Source organism: Peromyscus californicus, unplaced genomic scaffold (genome assembly GCF_007827085.1).
Source record: "Peromyscus californicus insignis strain IS unplaced genomic scaffold, ASM782708v3 Scaffold_6__1_contigs__length_162567912, whole genome shotgun sequence".
Classification (NCBI taxonomy): domain Eukaryota; kingdom Metazoa; phylum Chordata; class Mammalia; order Rodentia; family Cricetidae; genus Peromyscus; species Peromyscus californicus.
The window spans coordinates 4107528-4135372 of NW_026294584.1; the positions used below are offsets into that span (position 1 = coordinate 4107528).

A 27845-nucleotide genomic window follows, 5' to 3' on the forward strand; every position below is an offset into this window, starting at 1 on the left:
TCCCTCTACATACTGGTAACCACAGAGAATTGATTCAAACATTAGCTGGGGGTTGGGGGTTGGGGGTGGGGCAACAAACCATCATGCAGTGAGAAAGCTTTTCAACAGGAGATGGTAGCTAAATACCTTTCAGACTCTGTGGCCTCTATGAGCTATGGTTATATCAAATTTGATTTTTAGAATACTTTAAAGAGTGCTCTCTTAGGACACAAAGATAATAAAATACTTTAAAGGACATTAACAGGGTCTGTGGTACCTGATTTCCAGAATGTGTAGAATACTTAATAGTCAATATTACATGGTTCTTGGGCATTACAGTAATGTGTTTTGAGAAAGCTTCTCGAACATTATGGAACCACTGGGAACAGGCTCAGTTGTCAAAAAGCAGCCAGAGGGGTGCTACCCTCCTTTTTGCCGGTCCTCTACTCCTTGCCAGAAGTCATTGCCAACTAAGAAAGATTTCCCTGCTCACCCTTTTTGCTCTGGTGCAGAACCTTGGGGAAACATTTTCATACAGTTGTTTTTCTTGTGTCCACACAAGCTACTGACATATTTCCCTAAACTAGATGTAACCAAAACTAAAAATGTTGAATAAAATATTGCCATGTTTATTTCAATATCAAATAAGACCACTCATTTTAAACATCAGTGATTTTCCTCTAATCTCTATAATGTTTGTTTTTGTTATTTTTAATGTTTAATATATATTTTTTTAAAATAGAATAATTTGGTCTCTAATATACTTGTTTATGCCATGTCATGTAGAAGATCAAAACTGGGTTTAATTTTGCTTTTGTGGTGAGTTACCTTACTCAACATCATTGCCTAGGCTCTATTACAAAATAGGTATTCAAAATTCAAATGGCATTTCTTCATTTATAACATCATCTAACCATTATCCATCCATCCATCCATCCATCCATCCATCCATCCATCCATCCTTCCAGTACTTAAACCTGCCTCTGCAGATAGCACCTGCCTAGCATATACAAAGCCCTGGGTTTGGTTTCTCAGAATAAAACAAACCAAAGTGAATACCTGTTATTTACCAGCAGTTTGTTAGATTTACAGATACATATCTGAACAATGTTAGCCACAGAATAAGGCTCTGTGCTTAAGTGGTTGAAAATTTATTTCAGAGAAGTTTAGGTAAAGATATATACATCCTATGATCTTTTAGAACTTTAGGATATATGATTATCTACAGTTTTTTGGTGTAAGTTAATCTTTGTAAGTGTAGTCAATCTTTCTCACTTGTGACTCTAAAGTTCATCACAAATGTACACCCAGGAAGACTCACTAACATTCACTGATGGCTTGCAGACCTCTCAGTCTTTCCCAATACTTTTTTGCATATATGTGCCTTCCAACAGCTCTTCTCACTCGTCCAGCCAGCAAACATCTATTCATCTTTTAAAACCATCATCATGAGAGGATTTCTCAGAACATTAGGAGAACTTCTTTTTCCAAAGCTGACACCTTCTTCTTCTGTACCATTTAATTATTTAGGTATGCATTTTTATTATTGCATTGATATAAACATCCACCAACATATCACTCATTATTTCTGTTTACACTGCAAATTTTGTAGGGATAGAAGCATTTGTCTTTCTATTTTGCATCCTTATTAATTAGCAGAATGTTTGGCATGCACAGACCTTCACTAAATATTTGCTGAATTAAAGAGCAATTCTTTCTATCACAACCTGTTCAATTTCATAGAAATACACTTACATATGTTAAAATTATCTTGTAATTAGATGTAAATATATATTTTTGAATATTTAAAAAGCATTATATTTTGTTTAACTAAATTCTTTTCTAATAAAGGAAATTACCATCCCTCTAAAGTTCTAATAAAATTATGCAGCACATTCCTTTTTAAAAATTCTTGTTATTTATTTCCCCCACTCCTGATTTTGTTTCAACATTAAGGATATTGTAGCCTCATCACACTGTGTTCTAGTAGTTTATCAGTGTGTCCAAAGTCCCTTCTAGCTGTAAGCTACCTGGAAATGAGGTCCTGTTATTCCCATCTTTCTAGCCCTGGTGCATTGCAATGACAAGAACGGAGAGGCTGGAGGGGTCTGTTAAATGCACGTAGATCAGGCTAAATAGGAGACTCTGAGCAGACATAGGACTCTGGTTCTTTCTTCTCTAGTCATAGCTGATTTGTTTTGTTTTGTTTTTAATGAACAAAATGTGCTAAATTCTAGATAAAGCTTTGGTTTTGCAGTGGAATGAGTCTTGGCCCATGGGGTATGGCAAACTAGAGAAACAGGGAGGAGAAGGAAGAGACTTGCTATACAAATGCTGCATTTTGTTTTCTACTTTCCAGAAGTCTTTTCTAACTTGGAAACAGGAATTCTGGGATAGATCATAGAAAAGTAATTAGGTTCTTTATCTTGGAAAAAGTGGATCTATCAAGTATTTTGCAGAAGTTCAAGAGCCCTGGGGATCCTTTTTCTATTAAAGCAATATGAATCCCATAACTTGCTTTTGTCCTAACTGCAGACTGTAAGAGCATTTTTCACTGAGTTATAGTGGTTATGGTTTTTGGAGGGCAGTGTGGAAGTGCGGATGCCTTCTAACTCTCTAGATAAGCTATGGTGCTGGACACTAACTCTTGTAGAAAATTATGTACACACGATTTTTAAAACAATTGTGTTTTCAAAATGTGATGAGTTTTGAAGTTCAAAGATTTTTTAAATTCACACACAGTGTATTTCACCATATCACCCTTCTCTGATGATTCCTCCCAGAAATGCCCCATTTACCTTTCCAACTTTAAAAAGAAAACCATCAAGTCCAATTTGGGCTGTCCATGTGCTTCTGTATATATGGCCATCCACTGCAGTGTGGGTTAACCTACTAGGGCCCACACCCCAAGTTTTGACAGTTTGAGCATAGTGTGAAGGGTCTAACATCTTCACGGAGACCCCAATGTGCATTGTACACATTATTCCCTGCTAGTGAGTGCTACTGAAATATGTACTCACATAGGAATCTTGGAAAATGACAGGTATAAAGAAACTAACAAATAATTCTAAAGCTTTGGGCACTTTAAAAATAAGCAATTTCAGCCGGGCGGTGGGTGGCACACGCCTTTAATCCCAGCACTCGGGAGGCAGAGGCCAGGCGGATCTCTGTGAGTTCGAGGCCAGCCTGGGCTACCAAGTGAGTCCCAGGAAAGGCGCAAAGCTACACAGAGAAACCCTGTCTTGAAAAACCAAAAAAAAAAAAAAAAATAAGCAATTTCAAATGAAGACTTTGATTTTATGTTTTCTCTCCACATATAAATACCTTTTGGACTCATGGAAACAATTCAATTTATAAATATATAATCATAGCAGTGATAGAACTTGTCTAACATAGTTCTCTAACTTGTGCATCTCACAGGATCCACTCAGAAAACTGAGATCGTTAATTGAATCAATGTGAAAAAAAATGCAAAAATGGTGATAGACTATATTTCTTTGCAGGTATAATTACAATACTTTTAATACTATCTAAAGGGATTTAAAAATAAGACCATAAAAATGATTAAGCATTTTATAAACAGATGATCAAATTTAATTTCTTTATTTTTTTCTCACAGCAGGAAATGACTATTTGTAAATTATGGAACTCATTCAAAGTCATGGGTTAGGTAAGAGAATCACAAATCAGACTTAAATTAGACCTACTTCATTACTTTTTTTTTCTACTCTGGGGACTTTGCATATTTTGTTTTTTTCTGTACTTAACAATCTGGGTCTTTATTTCCATGTGAAATCAATTTCAGATATTATTTAGATAGACACCCAAGTACTTATATATGAAAATTAAGTGATAATGACTAGGAAAACCCATATATTAAAAAATTGTATAGGTACATATAAAAAGTAATGTTATTAAAATTTTTTCTCTATGAGATGTGTATGCACACTTAAATATCTAACCTGAGCAATTTAGCATATGAATATTGAAGGATTAGTACAGGCTTAAAAATATCAGTGACTGAATATAAGTTAGCAAAGTGTGAGATGTTGATCTCATTCCCAAGGAGTGTGAAATAACTCAGAAGAGGGTAGTTTCACGAATCTGTTGGACCAACCAACAGAGGGGGCAGTCTGAGAAGTGAGGCAGAAATCGACTCTCCATGTTGTTTACAAGTGATTTCAGCTCAAAAATCTAAAGTAGGGAACATATATGACTTGTCATTTTTCTAAATCAAAGTGACATTTGACTTTGGAATTAAAACCACGGAGGAATCTCCACGTTCTGTTTACAGAGGAGTCACTACTGTGCCAATTCTTGGCTCCAGGGAGCTTACCGGTCTCCATTTTTCCATCCTGTGCGGCAGGCCCATCCGGGATCACACTTTTCACCTGGAGAAACTCATCCGGCTCATCTCCACCAATGATGGTGAATCCAAAGCCCATGTTGCTCTTCTTGAGGGTGGTGCTGAGGAACGTTCCCTTCAACTGGGATGCATCCCGGGTGAAGAGCGGCTTTTCTATGTTGGCCAATACAAGTCAAAACGGAAAAGACATTTTTGAGACAAGTTACCAGACAGCACCAACCGCTAATGTGGGAGACTGACATGGTAGATGCAAGCTTGTGGCCACTTGGTGAGAAGAGCCAGACAATTAGAGCATCCTACAAATACAGAGCCGTCCCAAGCATCCAGGGAATCATGAAAGGCTGTATGGTTGTAGAGCGACTTATCAGTATGTGCTTTCTTGAAATCAGCCCTTGAGGTTAAAAAGGGCAATGCCAACTGGCAAGAAAGCTTCAAATAACAACTGACTTATAACTCTCCAGTCATGAGAGTTCTCAGGGAGGAGGGGTGTGTGAGTAGCTGCTCCTGCACAGAACCTTGATTGCATGGGGTAGAAAATCAAATAGACTGGTTTAAGGACATTAAACAGGTGCAGATCACACCAGTAGAGAAGCAGCACACTTTGGGTGTATACTTAAAGGTCAAAACTGCTTAGAGAGCATACCTGGATGTGGGACTGAGTTAATTTTTGTTTATACATCTATGCTGTGAGATGTTATAAATTCAATCAGATACATCTCCACTGCCCAGTGAGCAAACAGCAAGCCAACATTTCTAGATGGTTATGAATGTAAAGGTGACACATTTTGTAATTTGTTGACATATTCAAATCATATGCCCAAATAATCTAAATAGTATTTGAACCCAAGTTTGGCCACTCATTTGTTGTATGATGGACTTTTCCAACTATGAGTTCTAATAAATATGGTTTCAAGCACATTTACTGCTTTAAAATTATCGTCATATGAAGAAGTAGAATTAATTATTTCTTAAATTTCATCTGTGAAGTATTTTACTTGGCTTGGCTAGCTCAGTTGGTAGACCACGAGGCTTTAAATATTTTATTCTAATTACTTTGTTAGGACAGGTCTTGCTCTGTAATCCAGTTGGCCTTGGACTCTTGGTCCTCCTGCCTCAGTCTCCCATGTGCTAAGATTACATGTACTACCACCCTCAGCTTTGTGGATAAGCATCTCATATCCTTTTTGAAGGTGGTATGATCTGATATGCACAGTAGCCAAACTGTAAGTGGGAAATCAGCTACATACTTTGCATGATACTCTATTGTTACATTTTTTTTTTTTGCTTCATAGGATGAACAATAAGTCATTATGATGGAGTTTTAATTTATCAGTCCATTTACCTTCTGCATATTATCTTTATTAAACTTTAAAATGCAATTTATAGAACCCCCACATAGAATTTTCTCTGCTATGTTCATCAAAGCAGGGCTTACAGGTGGAGCTTAGCTCCATATGAGACCTTTACATTCATGGCAGAGTGCTCATGTGACGTGAACCTCACTTCCAGGCAAATGTTGGCTCTGGACACCAAAGCCTCTCTTGTGTTCATTCTTTTTTTGATTTAGTAGAAGCGCAGAAGAGGGGAAAGTGTGCAGTCACTCATCCCACTAGGTGGCTCCCAGCAGTAGTCAGGTCCACAAGCAGCCCTGAGACATACCGAGTGGCCAGGGCGTCCCTCTGTGGTCCAGCAGATAGTGAGACAAGTCATTCACACTGCGGGACCTCTCCGGGTCAGTACGGGGGAAGATGGATTTGGGCCTAGGTAATGTCGCCGATGAGTGGCCTACTGTCACAAAGGAAAACAAGCCTCACTCCCATGCTTGATTTTTTGGAGACTCTTTGCAGTTTATTGTCCCACTATCAATGTCCCACCTGGCAACGTACAGGTCCTATAAGGCACTGCCCAGTGGCCTCAGCATAGTTTGTGGTAGCTAAATGCATTAGTTTAAAAATAATGATGGAGCTACTGGGAGAGTCTAGAGAAGTCGAACCAGGTATTTTTCTCAGGCATGCCCTCCTACCGGCATATCTGTCTGGAAGAGCAAACCGTCTCTGGGACAACGTTTCCCTTGCATCCCTGCATAATGCCAGATACCATACCTCGGAAACCTGGGGCCTGCAGGGGCTTTGTTCCAAGTTCTGTGTGGGGCATGTTATGCTGTTGTAGCTTCCTTTTTGCTTCCAGGACAGGGTTTTCAAACTGTGTTCTTCTATTTATGTGGCTGAAAAAAGAAAATTTCAAATTAGAGTAACAGTGGGATAAAGTCATTTAGGAGAACATATGCATGGTCCTATGGAGAGTGAGTGATTAAGGGACACCTTCTCTGATTACAGTCAAATGTCTTACCCAGCATGCATCAGGCTTCTGAGGGGACTGGCCTGTGCACAATATACAATTCTGTGATATTTCAGAGAATTCAATGACTCTTATCAAATGTTGTTATATTTACCATATGCATGGGATAGCCAAAGGAAGCAGACGGTGTGTGCTTTCTGGCCTGTTGTATTCATATGAGAAGAGTTTGATGCATTAAAATAAATGGTCAACACATGAAAGAAACTGAATAGCTCCAAAAAAGTGTGTCATCTAAGCTTTATGGAGTCTCAGTAGCAACAGGATAAAGAAGAGGTGAATTCACGGACACATAGCAGAAACTAAGAGTAACTCACGCACGTGTGCGTGTGTGTGCGTGTGTGTGTATGTGTGCGCGTGCGTGCGTGCATGCGTGTGTGTGTGTGTGTGTGTGTGTGTGTGTGTGTGTGTAGAAGAGTGCACATGTGCATGACAAGAGAACAACTTGCAGACGTGGTGGGGGTTGTTCCCTCCTTCCATTGTAAGGTCCTGGGGATCACACACAGGTTGTAAGATTTGCAGGCAAGTGCCTTTTCCTGCTGAGGCATCTCACTAACCCACAGAGCACACTAAGAGCAGTTAGACCTGGATTGAAAGACCAGGATTCAGGAGGAAAATTCTCATAAAAGTGACAGGATGCCCGTGTGGATGTTTACTCCTGAAATCCCCTGCATGCTGAGATGGCAAACTAATAGACAGACCTGGAGTGAAGAAACTGTAGCCCGAGTGAAGAAACTGTAGCCCGGCTAAGCCCAGGACTTAGGTACCAGGAAAACATGCATTCCTGTATACCAGGCTGTTTGAGGATCAGAGAGCTGGCTGCAGCCTTGCCTACTAGTGGTGGCCATGCCACCTCATCTCCAGGACATAGACGCCCCAGGAGAGGGCTGGCATGCGCAGTGATCTCTGTTTCTTGAATGCTCTGAAAGCACGAAGGTGAGAAGGGCTGGAAGAGGGCTGACAGCTAACCACATGCAGTTACACAGATGCTGACATAGGGACACAGACAGGTCAACGGACGTGTTCTAGTAGACCACATGCCCAGGATGGTGAAATTCCAGGGTCTAATCATCACGTCTGTTTCTGCAGTGGGTCTCTTATCTACATGCTGTCTCTTTCCAATATGTGATTTCAAATTGGCAAGTACATTTAGTTACATGCCTGTGCATGCATTCTCCCTCCCTCCCTCCCTCCCTCCCTCTCTCTCTCTCTCTCTCTCTCTCTCTCTCTCTCTCTCTCTCTCTCTCTCTCACACACACACACACACACACACACACACACACGCTCCATTCATTATACTCCCTAAAACCACACATCAGAAGAGAGAGGAGATAAAATAAAATCTCAACCACTCTTCTGTTACAAATCAGCTATCTGGCGAGACAGAAAGGTAGTTGGCGAGAATGATGACTGCATTGCACCTAATGATTTCCCTGTGGGAAACATGGTGGACGCTCTCTGCCACACACTCTCAGTACTGATCAGAACTGTGGTCAAATTCCAGCTTCTGAGTAGCTGAGTAACCTTTGGAAACTTGTTAAACCTGAGTCTTGGTTAACTATTCTCTAAAATGGGCACAATATTGTCTACTTGAGTGGCTGAGATTAAATATAACAGCTAATATTAGCACATCAGTTTTTAGCATTGACATGCTGAATAATTTCCAGCAGCTATTATTATCATTCACATCACCTTAACTACCCTGTCAATATTTTAGTCACTTCCGTCATTACCATCATTTGTAGGGGACCTTAAAAAACCCTGGAATCTTGCTCCTATGGCCTCATTCTATTTAAAGAAAATAGTATGGTTCTAATAATGTTCTTTCCTAATGATTCTTACTCCCTACTCTATGGGGATCAAAACAACTGTTGGGAGAAATTCCTTTCTATTGGAAGTAATGCTCTGTGCATGAAGGAGGCATGCAGCTTTTCAACCTCTTTACTCTGTAAACTCAGATGGCGTCACTGTGCATCAGGAAGGCTGGAGTGGGAGGCTCTTTCTCCTTTCCATTCTCAGGTAACTTTGTTAGCAAAATCTCTCAAGTTGTCTTTACAGGACGTTGTAGCTTTTTATCTTTGGCTCTTTTATCATGATGCCCTTTGCTTTTGACACTTGGGGTAAGTCTAATGGCAATACCCCTTTCAGAGCTGTTTTTTTCAAGTGACATTCAATACATCCACAGTGTGATGCTTGATCAAACCATCAATGTGGCATCTTGGGACAACTTCTAAACTTTCTATAATCATCTGTATCTTTCCTACTGATTGAACCTTAAATGCCCCCGAAGGCTTCTGCGTCAAAAGCTTGGATGTCCTCAGCTTGGTGCTGTTAGGGAGTGGTGGAAACCTTTAAGAGGTAGGGAATGAGAGGCTCTAGGTCATTGGGGCTTGCCCTCACAAGGAAGTGGGGAACGTTGGTTTCCCTCTCTTAATTCCTGGCCATGAGGAGAACTGGTTTCCTCTGCCTCTCTCATTGTGATATACCATGTTGTCACAGGTTTGTAGAAGGCAGATTCTGAATCTCAGGGGCAAAAAAAAAAACAACTTTCTCTTGCAAGTCTTAGACATTTTGTTATTAAAAAAGCAAGCTGATTCAATACTATCATTATCTATACAATGGGGACATTAACATCTACTTCATGGAGCTGCTGTGAGGATAAGAAAGATGTTTGTAAAGAGTAGACAGTTGGGAAGAACCTTACAACTATAAAGTGCTGTCTTGTGTTTTTGGAATAGTTATTTATTGCAGCTAATATTAATGATGATGCTGTCAGTGGCATTATAGTGCCTTCCCTATGTCCACAGCCCCTTCCTAAGCCTGTCACAGAGGCATTTCTAGTTAGCATTATGCTTCTTTCTGGGGACATTTAATTAAGTTCAAACAGATCCTTTTATTACATCCTCAGTGAAAAGATCTGAGGAATTTCTAAAGAACAATAAGCAAATAAAATCATGGTAAAATTATTTGAATCGAGGTGTGAGATAAACAGACAAGACAGACAGCACAGGGTCCACTTGTTTACTAGAACTGCATTGTAAATCAGCTCTGAGCTTTCAAACTGCTTCCTTAACGAAAGAGGACACAGCTACTCCCTTTAGAATATTTAAGATAAACCCATGATCAGAAGGACGTGGATTATATCCTTAAGACTTCCTGTGATCAAGTCTTCTGGGCATTTCTCTCCAAGTCTTTGGTGAAGAGGTTTCTGTGAAGCAGCATTATATGATCCTAAGTGGTAATTTTACAACAGTGAGTTTCATGGTTCTACCAACTGCATTATGATGCTTTGGTGATGGGTTGTCACGCTTCTGTCCTTTCCTACATTGTGAACTCTTATGTAAGGGCCTTTGTGATCTTTACCATTGTATACTGCACATGTAACACACCAAAAGGCATTTAACTATTGTTGTGGAATATTAGTTAAAGATATGTTACATTCTTTTACGTTGCATTTGTTTAACTCTGTGAAGCTGTGTTACTTTCCTTGTCTAAAACACCAGATCGGTCTAATAAAGAGCTGAATGGTTAATGGCTAGGCAGGAAAGAGGAATAGGCAGTGCTGGCAGGCAGAGGGAATAAATAAGAGAAGAGAAAAAGAAGAGGTGGAGCAAGAAAAGGAGGAGGAGAGGAGGACGCCAGGGGCCAGCCACTCAGCCACACGACCAACCTCAGAGTAAGAAGGGAAGAAACACATATAGAATAAAATAAGGTTAAAATCCCAGAGGCAAAACATAGTTAAAGAGAAATGGGATAATTTAAATTAGAAAAGCTGGCTAGGAACAAGCCAAGCTAAGGCTAGGCATTCATAATTAAGGATAAATCTGGGTGTATTTGTTTGGGAGCTGGGTGGCAAGCCCCCAAAAGAGTAAAAACAAACAAACAAACAAAAAACCCCTATAATTTGTTTGATAACTATATGATGAGGATGTTAACTGTTTTCAAATATATTCCAGAGACTTAAAAAACACAAAACAAAAAACAAGATATATCTTCGAAATGAACTGAAGCATCAACATTTTCATAGCCTACCTGTTCTATTTCTGTTTTCCTGGTTACTGTTTATCACACATGCCTAATTTTATCCTTACTAGAATCATTTTTACTTCAACAGGCATTAATTGTATCATCTTTACTTTAGTGGACAATTGAGAACTGGATCTTTGAGTCAACATGGAAGAGGGAATAGTGACTTTCAAGTGGCATTTGTAGACACATAAAATCTTTCATTACGGCTGAGGTAGTGGCAATGATAACTTCCTCAAAGCATGTGGTAGCCAGTGCCCAGAAAAGATCTGTTGAGTAAACGCTTAGACAGAGTCAGATGCTATGAAAGCTGATAGATGCTTATGTTTTCCAGTTTCACTCCTCCATCACATACATATTGTGACAATTGAACTGGATGTGAAAGGTAGGGCTGGTTTATGGGATACAATTATCATTCATTTGGGTAAAAACCCATGAAATCCTTTAGGGCTGAGAAATTTTCCAGACATGTAAATGCTATGGGGGAAAGAAATCATCACATTTTGGTGGTAAAATATTTATCTCAGAAGAGTTTCTAATTAGTAGAGCTGCTCTGTGTCATAATAGACATATGCTCCCATGATTGAGCACCACATTAGGGATGAGACCTGGGAGCTCTAAGGAGACATTCATTCTTCCTGCAGCCCACAGAGGCTCGTCTGGCTTCTGCTTCGCAGCTTCTCTGCAATTGTGTCCCTTTGAGGACCTCTGAATGCACTTGGGAATTATGAATTTCCTGGAATCTTAGAATTCCCATGGCTTTCTGTGACTCCTCTTTTGAGTCCCCTAATTCTGTGACATTACTTCTTTCCACGTGAGTACCAAGATGCCACTCTACTGGTAGCAAACACAGACACTGCACCTCTTTGTCTACACATTATTCATTTTTATGTAAGCCCCAAGGAGACTTGTGGTGTTTTCATGGCCATTAGGTTTAGATAAAAAGAATAAAAACTATTTCAAAACGGATAAATATTACTTAATGCTTTGAAAGCTAAAGGAGAATAATAGCATCAGAAGGGCCTTCAAGGGGTCAGTCCTTTTCCAAGAAGGCATGACAGTATCATAAGTAAAAGCTTTGTTGGGGCTGGAGAGATGGGTCACTGGTTAAGAGCACTTGCTGCTTGTACAGAGGACCCAGTTAGGTTTCTAGCACCCACATTGGGTGGCTCACAACCATTTGTAACTCATGCTCCAGGGGATCTGACACCATCTTCTGCTTCCCCAGATATCTACACATAGGTTGTGTGCATACACATTCCAACACACACACACAAAGACATAAAATAAATCTAAAAAACAACAAAAAGAGAGTTTGGTCTTTGCAGTCAGGCTGCTCACATTCACTTCCCAGCTCTGTCACATTTGTGGTATATGACATCATTTATACTTTTTGTGCTTCAGAATTTTTCATATGTAAATCTGGCATTGAAACAATATGAAATTTTAGCATTGCTGTGCATATTAAATAGGTTAAAAATGAACAAACTACTGCAGATATAAGTACTTTCAAAATGCCAGCTAGTAAGATTCATCAAATATTGATTTTTAAAATCTCTTTGCTAGACACTATGTTAGAGTTTGCAGGCAGGGACAATGATCATTCAGGGATGTGGTCTGAAAACAGGAAAACAATCTATGAAATAGAACTGATATGTAAGAAAACTCTGTCTTATAGTGCTTTAAAAAGCTAAAATTTAAAAGTATAAGATGGAAGCTTAATGTTTCAAATATGTTATGTCAAAATATGAGCTTTGGATGAATAGAAAAATTAATCTATGTTACTTTGAACTTTTTACCAAAATAATTGAACACTGCCTTTTTTTTTTTTTTAAATTTATTTATTTCTTATGTATACAGTGTTCTGTCTGCATGTATGGCTGCAGGCCAGGAGAGGGCACCAGATCTCATTACAGGTGGTTGAGAGCCACCATGTGGTTGCTGGGAATTGAACTCAGGACCTTTGGAAGAGCAACCAGTGCCCTTAATCACTGAGCCATCTCTCCAGCCCGAACACTGCCTTTTGAATGATTTCTTCCCAATTCTACACTTAAGTGATAATGTTATTCCTATAAATGTCTGCTCATTATTTCCTACAGTACCTGGGGAATGTGAGTGTGTTTTATGAGTGTATATGGGAACCTTCAGTCATTCATATGTTACTTTCTTCTCTCCCTGTTCATAAAGGGGGCTGTTTTAGAACTATGTCGTCCACATGGGAGATAGAATCATTTCTAAGCACTAAAATCATGGCTGTGTCTATCGAGCCAGACTGAGCTATATTTTCATGTGAATGAATTCACTTCTCTACATAACATTAGGTTATTTCATTAGAGTGTATTCTATGCTTCAGGGAGATTCATCAGTAAGCTATTATTTTCACTAAGTAAACAAAGTTGAAAAAACCTGGTGTTTCTCTTAGCAGACATGGCCATGTGACATGTCAATCATGTCATGAAGCTTTTAGGACCTTTAAGATATATGGATACAATTAAAAAAAATAGAACTGAAATGAATAATTTTCTCAATAGGTACCACTTACCAAAGTTAAATTAAGATCAGATAAACAATTTAAATAGAACTATAACCCCTAGTAAAATAGAAGCAGTAATTAGAAGTCTCCCAAACCTAGCCAGGAGGTGGTGCCACAAGGGTCTGCACCAGGTCCTCTGCTTAGATGTTGTGGCTGTCAGTTTGGTGTTTTGTGGGACTCCTGACAGTGGGAGCACGTATCTCTTTTACTCTTTAGATGTTGTGGCTGTCAGTTTGGTGTTTTGTGGGACTCCTGACAGTGGGAGCACGTATCTCTTTCACTCTTTAGATGCTGTGGCTGTCAGTTTGGTGTTTTGTGGGACTCCTGACAGTGGGAGCACGTATCTCTTAACAGTGGGAGCACGTATCTCTTTCACTCTTTTGCCTGCTCTTAGGGTTGTTCCTCCTGTTGCCTTGTCCAGCCTTGGTGTGAGGGCTTTGGCCTTGTCTTATTGCAGTGGTTCTCAACATTTGGGTCGTGACCCCCTTTGGGGGGTTGTAAATCAGATGTCTTGCATATCTGATATTTATGATTCATACCAGTAGCAAAATTACAGTTAGGAAGTAGCAACAAAATAATTCTATGGTTGGGGTCACCACAGCATGAGGAGCTGTAGTAAAAGGTCTCAGCATCAGGAAGGTTGGAGACCACTGTCTTACTCTACTTTGTTTTGTTGTGTTTGGCTGTAGTTTTTTGGAGGCCTGCTATTTTTCTGAAGGGAGACAGAGGGGGAGTGGATTGGGAGAGAGGTAAGGTGGAGGTGGGGGCAGCTGGGAGGAGCAGAGGGAGAGGAAAGTGTGATCAGGATGTAATGGGTGAGAGAAGAATCTATTTTCTATTAAAAAAATTAGAGGCAGAAGGCATGTATTAAAAATGTTTCCTCCCCAGACCATCTCACTCTCAAAAACATCCAAATGTTATTGCTGAGTGCAGGAGGTGGTCATTATTAAAGGTTTGTTGAACCTTTTGTTTCCACATTGAAAGCACCAAGTTAAAAACTAGGAGGCAGAATGGAGTTGATCTAAAATGAAACTAATGACCACGCAGTGGCAAGATCTTATGCATGAGAAACAAAACTAACGAAGCCTTTCCTATGGTTGCCTGCCAGCCTGACTAAACGGTCAAGTCTTTATCGGAAGATTAACTATCATTCATTTAGGACTTAAGGAGTTTTCCTAGATGTGAGATTCTCAGTTTTAAAATACAAACACTCTCGGGTGAAATGAATTTGTGCTTGTTACTTTACAATTGGCCACAAAAAATTTAAAAAGTGTGAATTAATATACTTTATGTTGAAATGGACTGAAATTCCTCAGTAAATTCTTCGAGTTGTTAAAGTTTAAAGTAATAGTTTAGCCGGGCGGTGGTGGCGCACGCCTTTAATCCCAGCACTCGGGAGGCAGAGCCAGGCGGATCTCTGTGAGTTCGAGGCCAGCCTGGACTACCAAGTGAGTTCCAGGAAAAGGCGCAAAGCTACACAGAGAAACCCTGTCTTGAAAAACCCAAAAAAAAAAAAAAAAGAATAAAGTAATAGTTTAGCTTAAGTAAACTGAACTCTAAAAAATATACAGCCATTTATAAGGGTAGTCATCAACACTGACTCCAAGGAGAGCCACTGAAGTGGCCCAGAGAACTGGGAAATCGCGAAGGCAACATCATCACCACCTGAAATTATCCAGGAAGAAGCTGGGGAAAGGATGCTGGCGGGTGGAGACGGTCAAGACTATGGATTCTGAAGGCCAAGGACAGGAAGATAATTACAGTTCCATATAAAATCCAGACTTTCCAGGTTTTCAGGTCCAATATTCAGTGTGTGTGTGTGTGTGTGTGTGTGTGTGTGTGTGTGTGTGTGTGTGTGTACAATACAATCTTTTCTCGATCACCAAGTCTTTATGACTACACAGACCGGGGAGAAATCAAACATATCACTCTTCCTTTTATGCTGTGGAAGGGATAGTGCGATATAGGAGGGACTAGAGACAAAAGTTAAAAAATACTTTTGTTAAGTTTTAAAGAGAAAATGCTCTGTTTCCTGGATACCTAGAATCTATGTAGAGTAATTCAGTCACTTTGCCACTAATATGTGACCACAAGATCTAGGTGTGGGCAAGAAGGTGTATTTCCAAAAGGTAGAGACCCTGAGAAAATGCGGGGTGGCGGTGGTGGCAATAGACATGAACAGGAACAAAGAATAAAGCTTCAGTGCATCAAACTCAGGATGGTGGGGTGGCTGCATCGCTGTTGTTTCTAACAGACTGTTTGCTGGGACCAAGAGTCACACAGCGGTTTATATAACCAGCACTCCAGGTGCACTTCCCGGAGATCAAAGCGTTGCAAACTGGAGATAAATGAATGGAGAACTGCTCCCAAATAATGTGTTTGTTCTTTTTCAAACTACAAATGTGCACCCCCACAATGGGATTTCCATCCCACAGCTCTTAGAAAGATGGAAAGGGGGTTCAGAAGGCTAGCCCCACTTTTAGTTCCTGTTCAGATTTAAACTTGCTTCGTGGATGCCTCAATTGTTTGAAATGAGAAAGTAAAGGGAGAAAGAGGGACTAATATTCATCTACTCTAGTCACCATCTAGACCCGTGGCTCAGTTGCCGTGTGCCTTTAGCTCACCTCTTCCTCTAAATGGGTAATTTTTTTTTTTGGGATATCTCCCAGTTGATGCAGGAAATCAGTCCAGCTCTGCATAGTGCCAAAATTCAAGATCATTGATTCACATGGTTCCGAGACAAGTGTATATTTACTTTTCAAACAAATTATTCACAGATGTGCAGGCAGGCGATATCTGATAATACTTTGGCAAGGTGAGTCTCATTTGTTTTTCAGTTTTTATTATGAAACTGGAAATTTCAACCATTCTGTAAATTATCTGCAGATATTCTGAGAGTACAAGTGTGTAATCACAGAATATTATTTTGATACATTTAATAATATTTTAAGAACTCAGGAGTTATACGAACAGAAACAGTGAGTGACCACGTTTCAGTAGAAAATATAGGCATGTTTGCATGTTTTATATACTGAAAAATGAGGAGTGACATGGCAGCAAGATGAGCCAGGAGATCTGGCTCTACCCATCATGGTTTCAAACCAGAAATCTCTCTTCCAGAGACTGCCTTTTAGCTTCTTTCAGGTTGGCGTGAAACCAGCTCTTTGTCCTGTTGACTCTGTGAGCTGCATATGGACTGTGTCTTTGAGTTACTGTTTAGGAACAAGACCAAAGGTGTGTGTGTTGGGGGGGAATGGGGATAATGAACAAAAACTCAAGCATGTGATGCTCATCTCAGACTTTCAAAGGACACCGAGTTCTAGTGGTACAAAGTGGTGGGAATGTCACCCACCAGAGAGGTGTCTGAGGGCTTAGGACATCTGTTCCTCTGCCACTCAAGTGGTGGCCTTCTCATCCAACAAGTGCTACATCCATTAGCAGATCCTAGGCTGTGAGGAGTGACAGAGGGACCTTTGCCATTGGTGTTCTCTCTCATGGGTGTGTCTGCTTTACTTCTGAAGCCTCTTCTGACATAGAGTGGTCATTTTCTCATTTATTTAAAATTATTTTTCTGTTTTACATTTTTTTGTTTGTTAAGACAGGGTTTGCCAGTGTAGCCTTGGCTGTCCAGGAACTCGCTCTGTAGTCCAGGCAGGCCTTGAACTCATAGATATTCACCTGCCTTTGTCTCCTGAGTGCTGGGACTAAAAGCATGTGTCACCACTGCCCGGCTTTACATTTGTTTTTATTTTGTAGGGGTTGGGCACTTATGCCAGAACATACATGTAGAGATCAGAGGACAATTTGTGGGAGTTGGTTATCTTTTGAACCGTGTGCGTTCTCGGCATCAAGCTCATGTCATCTGGCTTGGTGAGGCCACTTTTTAAATGTGACCGCGAGTGAGTGGCAGAGGGAGAAGTCTCGTGAGCCCTTACCTGCTGAGCCTTCATTTCATCATTTCTGAGAACAAAACAGCATGGGGGCTAAGCTTTCACTTGAAGAGTATGCTGTGGAGACATGTACAGGGACTAGTGTACCTGCCCTCTCTCAGAAGGTCCCTCATGCTCCCAAACTCCAAGTGCCTCACCTGCATGCATGATACTCATTTCATAGGGCCGAATGAGAGGCAGATTAGATTAACAACATGAACATGTTTAAAGATGAGGCAGTGTGCAAATTTAAGCTACTTTAATGTTTGGATTATCTAGGGTCTGGGAGTCAAGTATGAAATATGGACAGTAAAATTTCTTAATCCCTGCCTCAAATTGCAGTAGTGTCTCTCGCTAGCTTGATGGCTTGGTTTTTTTAAGTTTTAGTTTCTCTGTAAAATAGAAATAATAGCATCTGTCATGAAGTATTATGATGATGGTTAAATGAGTTTTGTAAAATACCTAACATACCAAATGCTTAATAATGGTAACTACTAACAGGGCATGGTGACATATGCTTATAATTCCAGAATTTTGAAGGCAGAAGCAGGGGGATCACAAACTGAAGGCCAGTACAGGCTATATGTCTAAGCAATCACCACCACCATCATCATCATTACTGATAGTTACTAAGTCAAGAGAACCTTCTTGGAGATTGCATACGAAGTCAATGTGTCAAACTACACAATACTACAGAGAACAAGAAGGGCAATCCCTCCTGCCATCTCACCTGCCACTCATTGTAAAAGGAAGGTAGGAAGAGACTGGGGGGATTTGTTTGTTTGATGGACAGTTGAACTGTCACCTGCATTATCATAATAAACTCAATAGGTGGTATGTAATAAGCATTTGAAATTCATAATGGCAAGCTTAGTTTTCCTCTTTTTGGGGTATTGACAACAAAAGCAGGGTGTCACAGATACAAGGCAAACGCCCTAGCACTGAGCGGCGCCCCTGCCCTCTCTTTTATTTTGAAACAGTCTCACTAAGTTGTCCAGACTGGCTGTAAACCCACGATGATGCCCAGATACACCCTCAGACTTTCTGTCTGCCTGCCTCAGCCTCCAGCATAGCTGGGGTTATGGGACAGGCTGATGAGTTTCTTCTAGATTAAGTTTATGTAAAATCACTAAACTGCACATTTGCCCCAGCAAATGGTATTACTCAGTCCTAGCCACAAAACACAACTGTGTTCTTGCAGTTCTAGAGCTCATTTTCCTTAGGTTGAAATTAAACATGAAATTTAATGAAAAAATTTGGGGAATTCATCCTCTTTTATTATACCAAGAGCACAGTCTGTCCTAATACAATTTCATCTAGTTAAAAATGAAAACATCTGTTAATCTGTAGGAAAAAGTAGCACTTAACAATGTTCTTTTTATTCTTAAAAATGGAAAGGCATTTTCCCCTCTAATATACTCCATGCTAATAGTGTATAAGATTACTCCTCTTGGGGCTGGGGAGTTGGCTCCGCACTTAAGAGCACTTGCTGCTCTTGCAGAGGACCAGGATTAGGTTCCCAGGATCCACACAGCCCCTCACAAAGGTCTGTAATCCCAGTTTTAGTGGATCTGTCTCCCTCTTCTGGCATTCATGGGTTCTGCATGCATGTGATACACAGATTTACATGTAGGCAAAACATTTACACAAATAAAAATAAAACAATAAATCTTAAAAGTATTGTTTTTACCCCGAGTTTTTGTCTATAAATGTATCTTTTATCTTTCTGCCTTTTAAATGACAATCTTATCAGTCTTATGTCTCTGTATATCAAGTTCATTTTTGTTTTTCTCCATAATCTATTGTAACAACTCACTATTTAGGGAAGTGTTCATTTCACTACCATTATCATCATTAATATAAAACAATGCTGATATATATTGCCATCTAGCTAAACAAAAGTAGAACTTGAATGCAAATACTTTAAAAATTTTGAGTATGCTTTGATCTGTAGCTATAATGAGAAAATAATAAGTCTTAGAACAGAAAAATGGCCAAGTTTATCCATGCTAACACAGGAGCAGTGGATATTCCTTGAACTGAAGGAGACCTTAGTCTCCTATCTAAATTACTCATTTACCCGACCAGTGTCAGGGAGCTCAGTGGAACTTTGTGCTGACCCGTGTATTCAATCATTATGCACACAGGGCTGTCAACTATACTGACATCACTGTGTATTTAAACATCATGCACACAGGGCTGTCAACTATAAAGACATCATGCTCTGTGACACACAAAAGAAATTTTGAAAAGCATTTCCAAACTAATGAAGAGATGAATTACAGTTTTCATGCGGGGTGGGGTGGTATGGTCTGCCTTGTTGGGTGGCCATCATCTGTTTTATTCAATTATAGATTGTCTTAAAAATGGCACCAATTCCTGCCTCCTCAATTTGTCCAGGTTCTCTCAGGCCTCTGATAATGTTGCATCCTCCAAGCTGAATGTGATCCCTTTTCTATAGCTATGGAAGACCAAAAGGACCAAACGCCTGAAAACCACTTTAATTCCTGAAAGAATTCTTTTCGAACATGGTGGTGTTCTTTTATACCAACACCACACAATCTTGGGGAACTTCAGGACAATTTTGACTCTATGCAATTTTCACTTAATGTGTTAACTTTAGAATTGATTCTTAGACTGAGGAATGTCTCTGAAGTCTTTCTTGACAGAATGTTAGCAAGAGATAATCTGTAGCTCCTGCGCGAATTGCAGAATTTACTTAATCTGGAGAGAATTTATAAGGTGGAAGAGCTGTTTCATGAATAGAATAATGACCTACTTACCATACTGCATTGGCAAGAAGCAAACAGAACGATCCGAAGAAAGATGCCAGCATCATGCTCTGTGTTACTTCACCAGTTAGCTTTCTGGAGAGAGGGTCCCTCCCCATGCAGGAGGGATGGCAATACCCCACAGGTCTTTAAGTCCTCTCTGCAGAAATACAACCTCTTATACAGCTCCTATGCAATTAGAAAAGTTGCCTGCACCTCGCCTGAGCAACAGTCCCCAGGTCTTCCCTGTCCTCCCTGTCTTCCTTCCCAAGGCCACTGTCAGGTTCTCATGGTCTTATGGAAAAAATAGAGTAGGAGGGAGCATGCTGAACACAGCACAATGTGCTCTCTCTCTCCATCTGTGGTATTCCTGCCCTCTGTCCCCAGCCCAATGAGGATCAGGGTCTGTGTACTTCATACCGCTGCCTCTGCAGGAGTTTGCCCCACCCAGCTGTCACACAGGGTCTCTGTATCACTATTAGGGTATTTGCCTATGTTTATCTTCTCCAAAAGTACCTAAATGAGAGCTTCATTCAATTTCATTAAAAAATAAACAAACAAAAAACCAAATAAATAAAAAATGCTTTAAAGAGAAGCAAACAGCAATAAACAGTGATGTAGCTATGCATACTCATCTTTGACAGGTGATCTTGTGGTGCTCAACCCCAAATGATACAACTTGACACAATTCCTAAACTCAAGGCTCATGGAAAACCATAGAAAAGGGGGCAGAAAAATCCTAAGAACCCGACCAGGACGGCTGCTGAGAGATAGTCTTCTAGACCATGGCCTCTCAACAATATGGCTGCCTGAACAAGACTTGCACAATGACATCATTGTTGACATGCCAGCGTGGGTGGGGAAAATTTCCCAAGGTCCCGTTCCTGGAGGAAGAGCTACAGCGGCTAACGACTGCTAAAAGGGGAAATCAGCTTTCTCTGGGGATGAACTCCCTGATAGGTCCAGTACTAGGTGGTCAGCCCTAAATGCATGTACATATGGGCAACGCAGAATAGACTCAGTAGTAGTTCTACATCACTAAATATATGTTTACACAGTACCAGTAGATATCATATGTTATTATATATATACAAGCAGACACATATGTAAAAATAATAATTAAAGAAGAGGTCTTGAACTTGAGAGGAGTGAAAGGGCATAGGAGGAGTTGGAGCAGAAAGGTAGGTGTGGAAATGTATGGAATTCTCAAAAAAACTTAAAAATATTCTCAAAGAAAAACTGGTGCTAGAGTAGTAATATTTCCTTATCCTTTGCTATTGAGTTGACATCTATTAAAATTATGAAAGTTATTTGTGGAAAATACCATTTATATACCTACGTTATTATGGACAACTTTCTCAGAAGGCATGAATCCCTGCTTTCTTCAGGCTAACAGAACTGACACACAAAATCATAAAATCCACATGGGTCAAGCAGGGAGATCAAAAAGAAAAACCATTAGTATAGAAGGAAGGGAAGAAGACAGGGTGGAAAGAGGGAAAGAAGGAAGCAGAAGCAGCTGCTGACAGGATGTGTGTTCTCTCACATGCAGACACTGACTTTCGTGTATCTACCCATAGAAAGTATATGCCATCCTTTCTATTCTGGCAGTGCCTTTTGCTTAACTCCAAAGCTTTTTGCTCCAGGGTCATTTACAATACAAGAAAATACTTTGTAAAGTATAAAACTATAAAACTTGAAAAACATCTAAAACAGCTGTTTTATTGGGGCCCATCTTGTTCTACGTGGCATAGCTCAGCCTTACTGGCTATATGCCCTCGGGGAACTCAGAGATTTGTTTCCTCAAATTGCAAATGTGATGAGTGGCACCTGAGTAACTGACGTGAAAGCATGCTGAATGCTAAGATGGTGCCTTACAAAGGCTGTTTCTAGTATTCTTACCACAAACTCCCAGCTTTTTAAGACAGCATACATGCTAGGTAATTATGCACTCTAATTTCCCTGTGCTTGTCACTGGAACCTTTCCCTCTTGTGGTCTTTCCTCATCAGTATCACTTGGCTGATGGAATTTCCAACAATGCTAAAGAAATGTTATCGTCATTCAGTGTGGTGCCTTTCTGGCCATGGTAGTAAGTTATGTTTCTTTATAAATCAAAATTTCCAGAGAACTGTTTACTTTGTGTGGTATACTGTAATCACGAAATTATTGGAAAACCAAGTATTAACAAAAGAAGAACTCACACGTGATCTCTCTCTCTCTCTCTCTCTCTCTCTCTCTCTCTCTCTCTCTCTCTCTCTCTCTCTGTTATTAGTAAATATAAGATTAAAAACAACATTTTGGACACTTACGATAAACCTGTGCTACATGCTAACACTAGAATGAAAGTGCGTAGGTTCAAATTACGTCCTAGTATTTTGTCCTTGTAAAAGTATCTGTGCCTTGGTTTGTTGATCTGAGAAATGGGATAATGACACAGACTCCTTAGTTCTTGGGGGAAGAAGAAATCAGCTTGGTCACTGTAAAGACTGAGTACTTACTGTGTGCACAATTAGCCCCTCTCCCTTCCCACTGCTCTGTATTCTTTCTCTTAACCCTTCCCTCTTTGCTACAATTGTCTACCCAAGATCTCACACCCAGGAAGCTGCAGGACTCACATGCCAAGTGACTAACTGTGCAGCACACACGTGTGACTACTGAGAAACAGTAACTGAGAGGTCCAAAAAGTGTTCATAAAGTTCAGAGTTCACCCGGGACACCGAATCCTTTTACAGCATCACTTCTGTCCTGCATCTTCAGTTACTTTAATTTACACATTGGGGGAAACATTTGGCTCTTGGATGCGTATTTGAAAGCATCAAAAATATTCTGGATGTTTAAAAGGCATTCACAGTACCTTTCAGTATCAGACAATTAAAAAGCAAGATTTTAAAGCATATTCTTTGTTTATTTCTAACTGTGCACGCTTTACATGTGTACCTTAAAGAAAAACTTCAAGTTAGAAGATTTTTTTTTTTCCCCTTGGAAAATCTAGAAAATGACTCAGCCGAGCAGCATTCATATGACAGAATTTTCAGATAAAATCCTCTCAAGTCACTCTCCAAGTTCCTACATCATGACAAATGTTCATCATGAACCAGGAAGTAGATGCACTTTTTCCTTAACACTCAGCCTTACACTGACAATATCAGGCGGCATTTTCGGGAATTACACACAAATAATGTTTTATAGCAGCAGATGTGTGACACGTGAAAAACTTTTAAAACCTTTGCATGAAAATCACATCTGTCAGTCCCCATGGTGATTTTAAATGTCGTCCTACGGCCGGCTTCTCTTTCTCTGCCAGAGGAGGCAGCTTGCAGCAAAGCCAACCCAGGAAACAGTATCTTCTGGATTAGCTGCTTAAGCAAATTGTGTAGCTGCCATTAAAACCAGAATGTACCCAGCAGACATCATTTCACAAAAGAGGAGAGAAATCCACATTTGTACAAAAGTCACAGCTGTCTCAGCGCTACAGTCTGCACTTTTTGCATTAATTTTTCCCTTTCTTTGTGAACAGTGACAGTTACATTTCTAGTTAGTAGCTTCAGGACTTTCTAATACACCACGAAGTGTGGCACTAGCATGGATTTGGTGTCTCTCAGGAAAACCTGGCCTGACTTCTTTTGCCCGGCATTTAGAACAGAGCTCAGCCTATCGGCCTGACTTGCAGATGACAGGAGACGAGATGTTAAGGGGTCCACCTTACGTAAAATGCCATTCTATGTGCTGCAAACAAGTGCCCCACGCTCCCTGGCCTGGCATCACAATATGAGGGGCTTCATCTGCTGTTTCAGGTCTTGTTCTCAGTCCCATGTTGCTTAGGAACCCTCTTCACAGCAGTAGGCACGGGTCTGGTGACTCTTAATGCTGTGTCAGGGGCTCATTTCACATGGCTAGGTAGGCACCATGGCCTTCTAGCCTTGAGCATCTTGCTGTGCAACTGTTCTAGATCTAGAAGGACGTCACCATGTTCTTGTAGGAGTCCTCATGTCCTAGTGTTGAGACTCAAAGGCTTGCCTACAACATTATGGATTGTACATGTGAAATTTATGAGAGGCACTATTCTCCAGAAGTCTGGGCTTTACAGCCAAACTGCCTCTGCCCACATTTTAGCCCCAGGTTCAGTGGTGTGTGGTCCCTAGGGGGTAACTCAGCTTCCTTTGAAAGGGGTTCCTCACCTGTGAACGGGAGGCCATTTGTTTTGCCATCACTGCAGAGGATGGTAAATGTGGTAGAGGAGCCCAGTTCCTGGCACACACTGTGCATGGAACAGATGGTAACTATTTTGATGGGATGGTAATGATAATTAGGAAGAGCATTTCTTCCTCGTGGCTGTTGGATATAGTATACCCATAATTTTTAAAGATGAATTTACCCAGAACAAAATTATAACATACTGGGTAAGTTATGGTGGTCAAAACCTGTATAATCAAGGCTTTGCAGCATCCTAGCTCTGCAAACATACTTTGCTATTGATTGCTGGAATTCTTTTGTGCTTGGCTGCATTGTTTGGCAGGAGAATGTGTGTAAGTGCAGCTGGGCTACATGCACAGCACTGGTTTCAACTGCCATTCCTGACAGAGGGCGGAGTCCACTCTACAGCTTCTGCCTTGAGTTGTTGGTCTAGAAGAAGAGTCTCTGACTGCTCAGGTGTCCATCCCTCTAGTGTCTACGAATGCAGGTTGTGTTTTTTAACTTAAACAACTGGATAACACAGATGCTCTTTGTCATTTTGTAACCAGTAATTATAACTGCATAAATGGATGTATGATTAGTCGTAAAGAGTGGAACTCTACAAAGAATCCACTGCCCACGGCCACCACTGTCATTAACAGCATTAGTGAGCCGTTATTTTCTTGCGCATGGATTTATGAAGATTTATAAAGACAACCTTGTTTTGTTAATTTTATTTTTGAGTTATAACTTAATTATGACATTTCTCTCTTTCCTTGCCTCTCCTCAAAGCCCCTCATATGCCCCTCTCCAGTTTCCTTCAAATCCGTGGCCCCTTACTTCACTTATTGTTACTGCATGCATATATGTCCATTCCTAAATAAAACCAGCTCAGTCTGTATCTGTTCCTTATATGGATATTTTAAGGGCTGACCATTTGATAACCTTGCTTTTTAAAAATTAACTAAATCAACAATTTTAAATATGATTTCTTAAGATGCTTACGTTAATGTTATCACTATAATTATGAGTAGCATATTAATATAAGGAGTGTGCGTGTGGTGTAGACTGGACCTAGAACCTTGAACATGCTTGGCAAACATTCTACCACTGGATGGAATCTCAAAATTGTATGTTGTATTATTTATATCTACACTAGAAAAGTTGATAAGTTAACTTAGACTAGAAATGTATTACTTTAATGTATAAAATACTACAAGAAGATACATGACTCCTCCCCCACCCCAGCAACCACAGTATATGGATCTAAAGTTCCACATGGCCTCTGTTTGTGTACCTGTTTGGTAAGTTTCATGAGCAGGACTACTTTCAGAGCCAATATACACCTGTGCCAATGGCAGCATAGTGGAGATGATACACAGTTGAAAAAAAATCATGTAAATAGATATACTCTAATGAAAATATATGACAAATTCTCTGTTTTGATGGAAGACATTTCTTACTTCAGGCAGCACACACACACTCACACACACACACACACACACACACACACACACACACACACACACTCTTTCTCTCTCATATATGTGTGATATATAACATACATATAATAACTTGAGGTATTTAAAATACATTGATGAGTATTTCAGAAAATATTTTTCTGAAAAATATTTTATTAATTTTTGACTTAATGTTAACTGCATATTTGGACTATCTGCTTATTTGTTTCAATTTTCTGCTTGGCCTGACATAGTCACACATCTAGTAACTAGTATTGGTACACTCTCCGGAGTTCTGTAATAACAAGGCTATGCAAAATAGCCTAGCTCAATCTACTAGAGGGAAGTTCAACTACTTTGACTCACTATGACCTGTATATGTGGCCTTACAAGCAATTGAAACCTAGAATTTTCAGACTCATTTTTCTGACCTAAGTGAACAAACATGATTGAACTCTGAATAGATTTTTAGCCATGGCTGTGATAAATAGAAAATGAAGTGGAGAAATAGAAGAGCATAACTTAATTAAAAACAAATAAAAAGCAATTCAAAGTAAAAAAGTTAACAAAGAGGGTTTCTTTTTTGGGGGGGATATAGTCTGTATCCAAGTCAATGGCTGACTGTTAGAGTCTACCTTCTACAGGCCTTTACATGAAGATCAGGTGGGTAGAAACAGCTATCTGATATGTGGATGCTTATCATATTCCTGATAAGTGATTAGGGCAGAGGGAAGGGGTTTAAGTTAAATGCTGTCTGCACATTGGAAATTAGTTTCAAAGCTCATGAAGACAGACATGAAGAAATAATCTAAAGAGTTAGAAGAAGTCAGGAATCAGCAAACTAAGACTTACTCACTGGACCTCACCTGCATTCTTGTCTTTGTAAACAATACTTTGTGTAGAGCCCCTCCCACGTGAAAGTCATACCAGTGGTTGCCTGTATACTAGAAAAGACGAGGCTGTGTGAATTCCAAAATATTTGTTACCTGGACCTTCATGGAGTTTGCCAACGCTGGGACTAAGGAGAGGATCATTGTTCATTGATTCCATGAGACCATGTATTAAAAAAGAGATATGGCATGTCACACATCTCAATCCTCTGTCATCATATGGAAGCACTTTGGACTTTAGGTGCCACACACTGAGGCATATTGTGGCCTGATTAGGTGAATTAAGACAATTTGGGAAGGTTGAGTATGGAACTCAGTGGTAGAGTACTTTCCTAGATGTGAAAATCCATAGGTTTGATCTGAGCATGGCAAACAAATACAGACAAGCATTCAAGCTAGGGCATAGTATACTTAGCATACTGTTACATTTATTCAGGATAAAGTTTACCACTATTAAAATAAGTATTTCATTGATTATCAGCTTAATAGAACTCAGAGTCCATGCAAGTATTTACAAATGATATTCTCCCTCTTCCTTTCAGCCTCTCTCTCTCTTCTTTGCAATCAGGAATAACTCCATGTATTTATCTTACTTTTTATAGCTGTTGAGTGTCCACACATTAGAGGATAAATACTATGTTAGAAATTGCTTATAGTAAGTGTGCTGAATTCACCTTGACTGTGAATATGGAAATGATGAACCGCGGAGCCAAACTTGGGGCTTCTCCAGGTGCTCCAACAGGGGGGTGGGGTCAAAGTAATTGAGACAAGTGCTCATGCAGGTTAGGCTTAGGGGCAGTGGGGTTCACAAGTCTTGCTCATCTGAACATCTGCAGCACAAAGAAGGGCTTGACACCTAGCAAAAGTCAATGACTGCGTGAATGCTATCACAACACACTTTAGTAAGAAAGCCATTAATACACGACCCTTGACTGTCCCGATTATTACTGTACATGGATTATGATGAGAAGAAAAAGTTCAATGTTGATAAACACTGTGAAAGTCTTTGCTTTTGCAAGCACTGAATTTCTTGGGTAGTATTGTATGTAGGCTTTGTGATTTGCCCAAATAACATTAGGAGTACCACATGATAGATAAGAGTTAGACATTTTCTATCAGAAGAGAGTGTAATGGAAAGTAAATGACATATTTAATTTTAGAAAATTATGAATATTTTATTTTCTTAAGAAAAATTATGTGTGTAGTAACTTAATCATTAGTAGATTCTCTAGTCTGAATTAAACAATATATAGATGGAGAAAGTTCATACTATGATCAGATATGTCAATGTGATGCAGCAACCAGCATGTAACATAGAAGTGCAGTGTACTACTGAAAGAACACTGCAGATACACTGTGGTC

At 39.9% G+C, this 27845-nt stretch overlaps 1 protein-coding gene across 11 annotated transcripts in view; it reads right to left on the minus strand.

Moving 5' to 3' along the window:
• Magi2 (membrane associated guanylate kinase, WW and PDZ domain containing 2) overlaps positions 1 to 27845 on the minus strand; it is a 1438220-nt gene that overhangs the window by 319945 nt on the left and 1090430 nt on the right. For 7 of the 11 annotated variants that reach the window (XM_052720134.1, XM_052720125.1, XM_052720126.1 and 4 more), the window contains 3 exons: positions 6448 to 6569; positions 6005 to 6133; positions 4316 to 4498 (listed from right to left, as the gene is read on the minus strand). In XM_052720134.1, the coding sequence (XP_052576094.1) occupies positions 4316 to 4498; positions 6005 to 6133; positions 6448 to 6569 (434 nt within the window). The remainder of the gene's footprint in view (positions 1 to 4315; positions 4499 to 6004; positions 6134 to 6447; positions 6570 to 27845) is intronic. The other 4 variants (XM_052720128.1, XM_052720127.1, XM_052720133.1 and 1 more) reach the window with 1 other exon arrangement.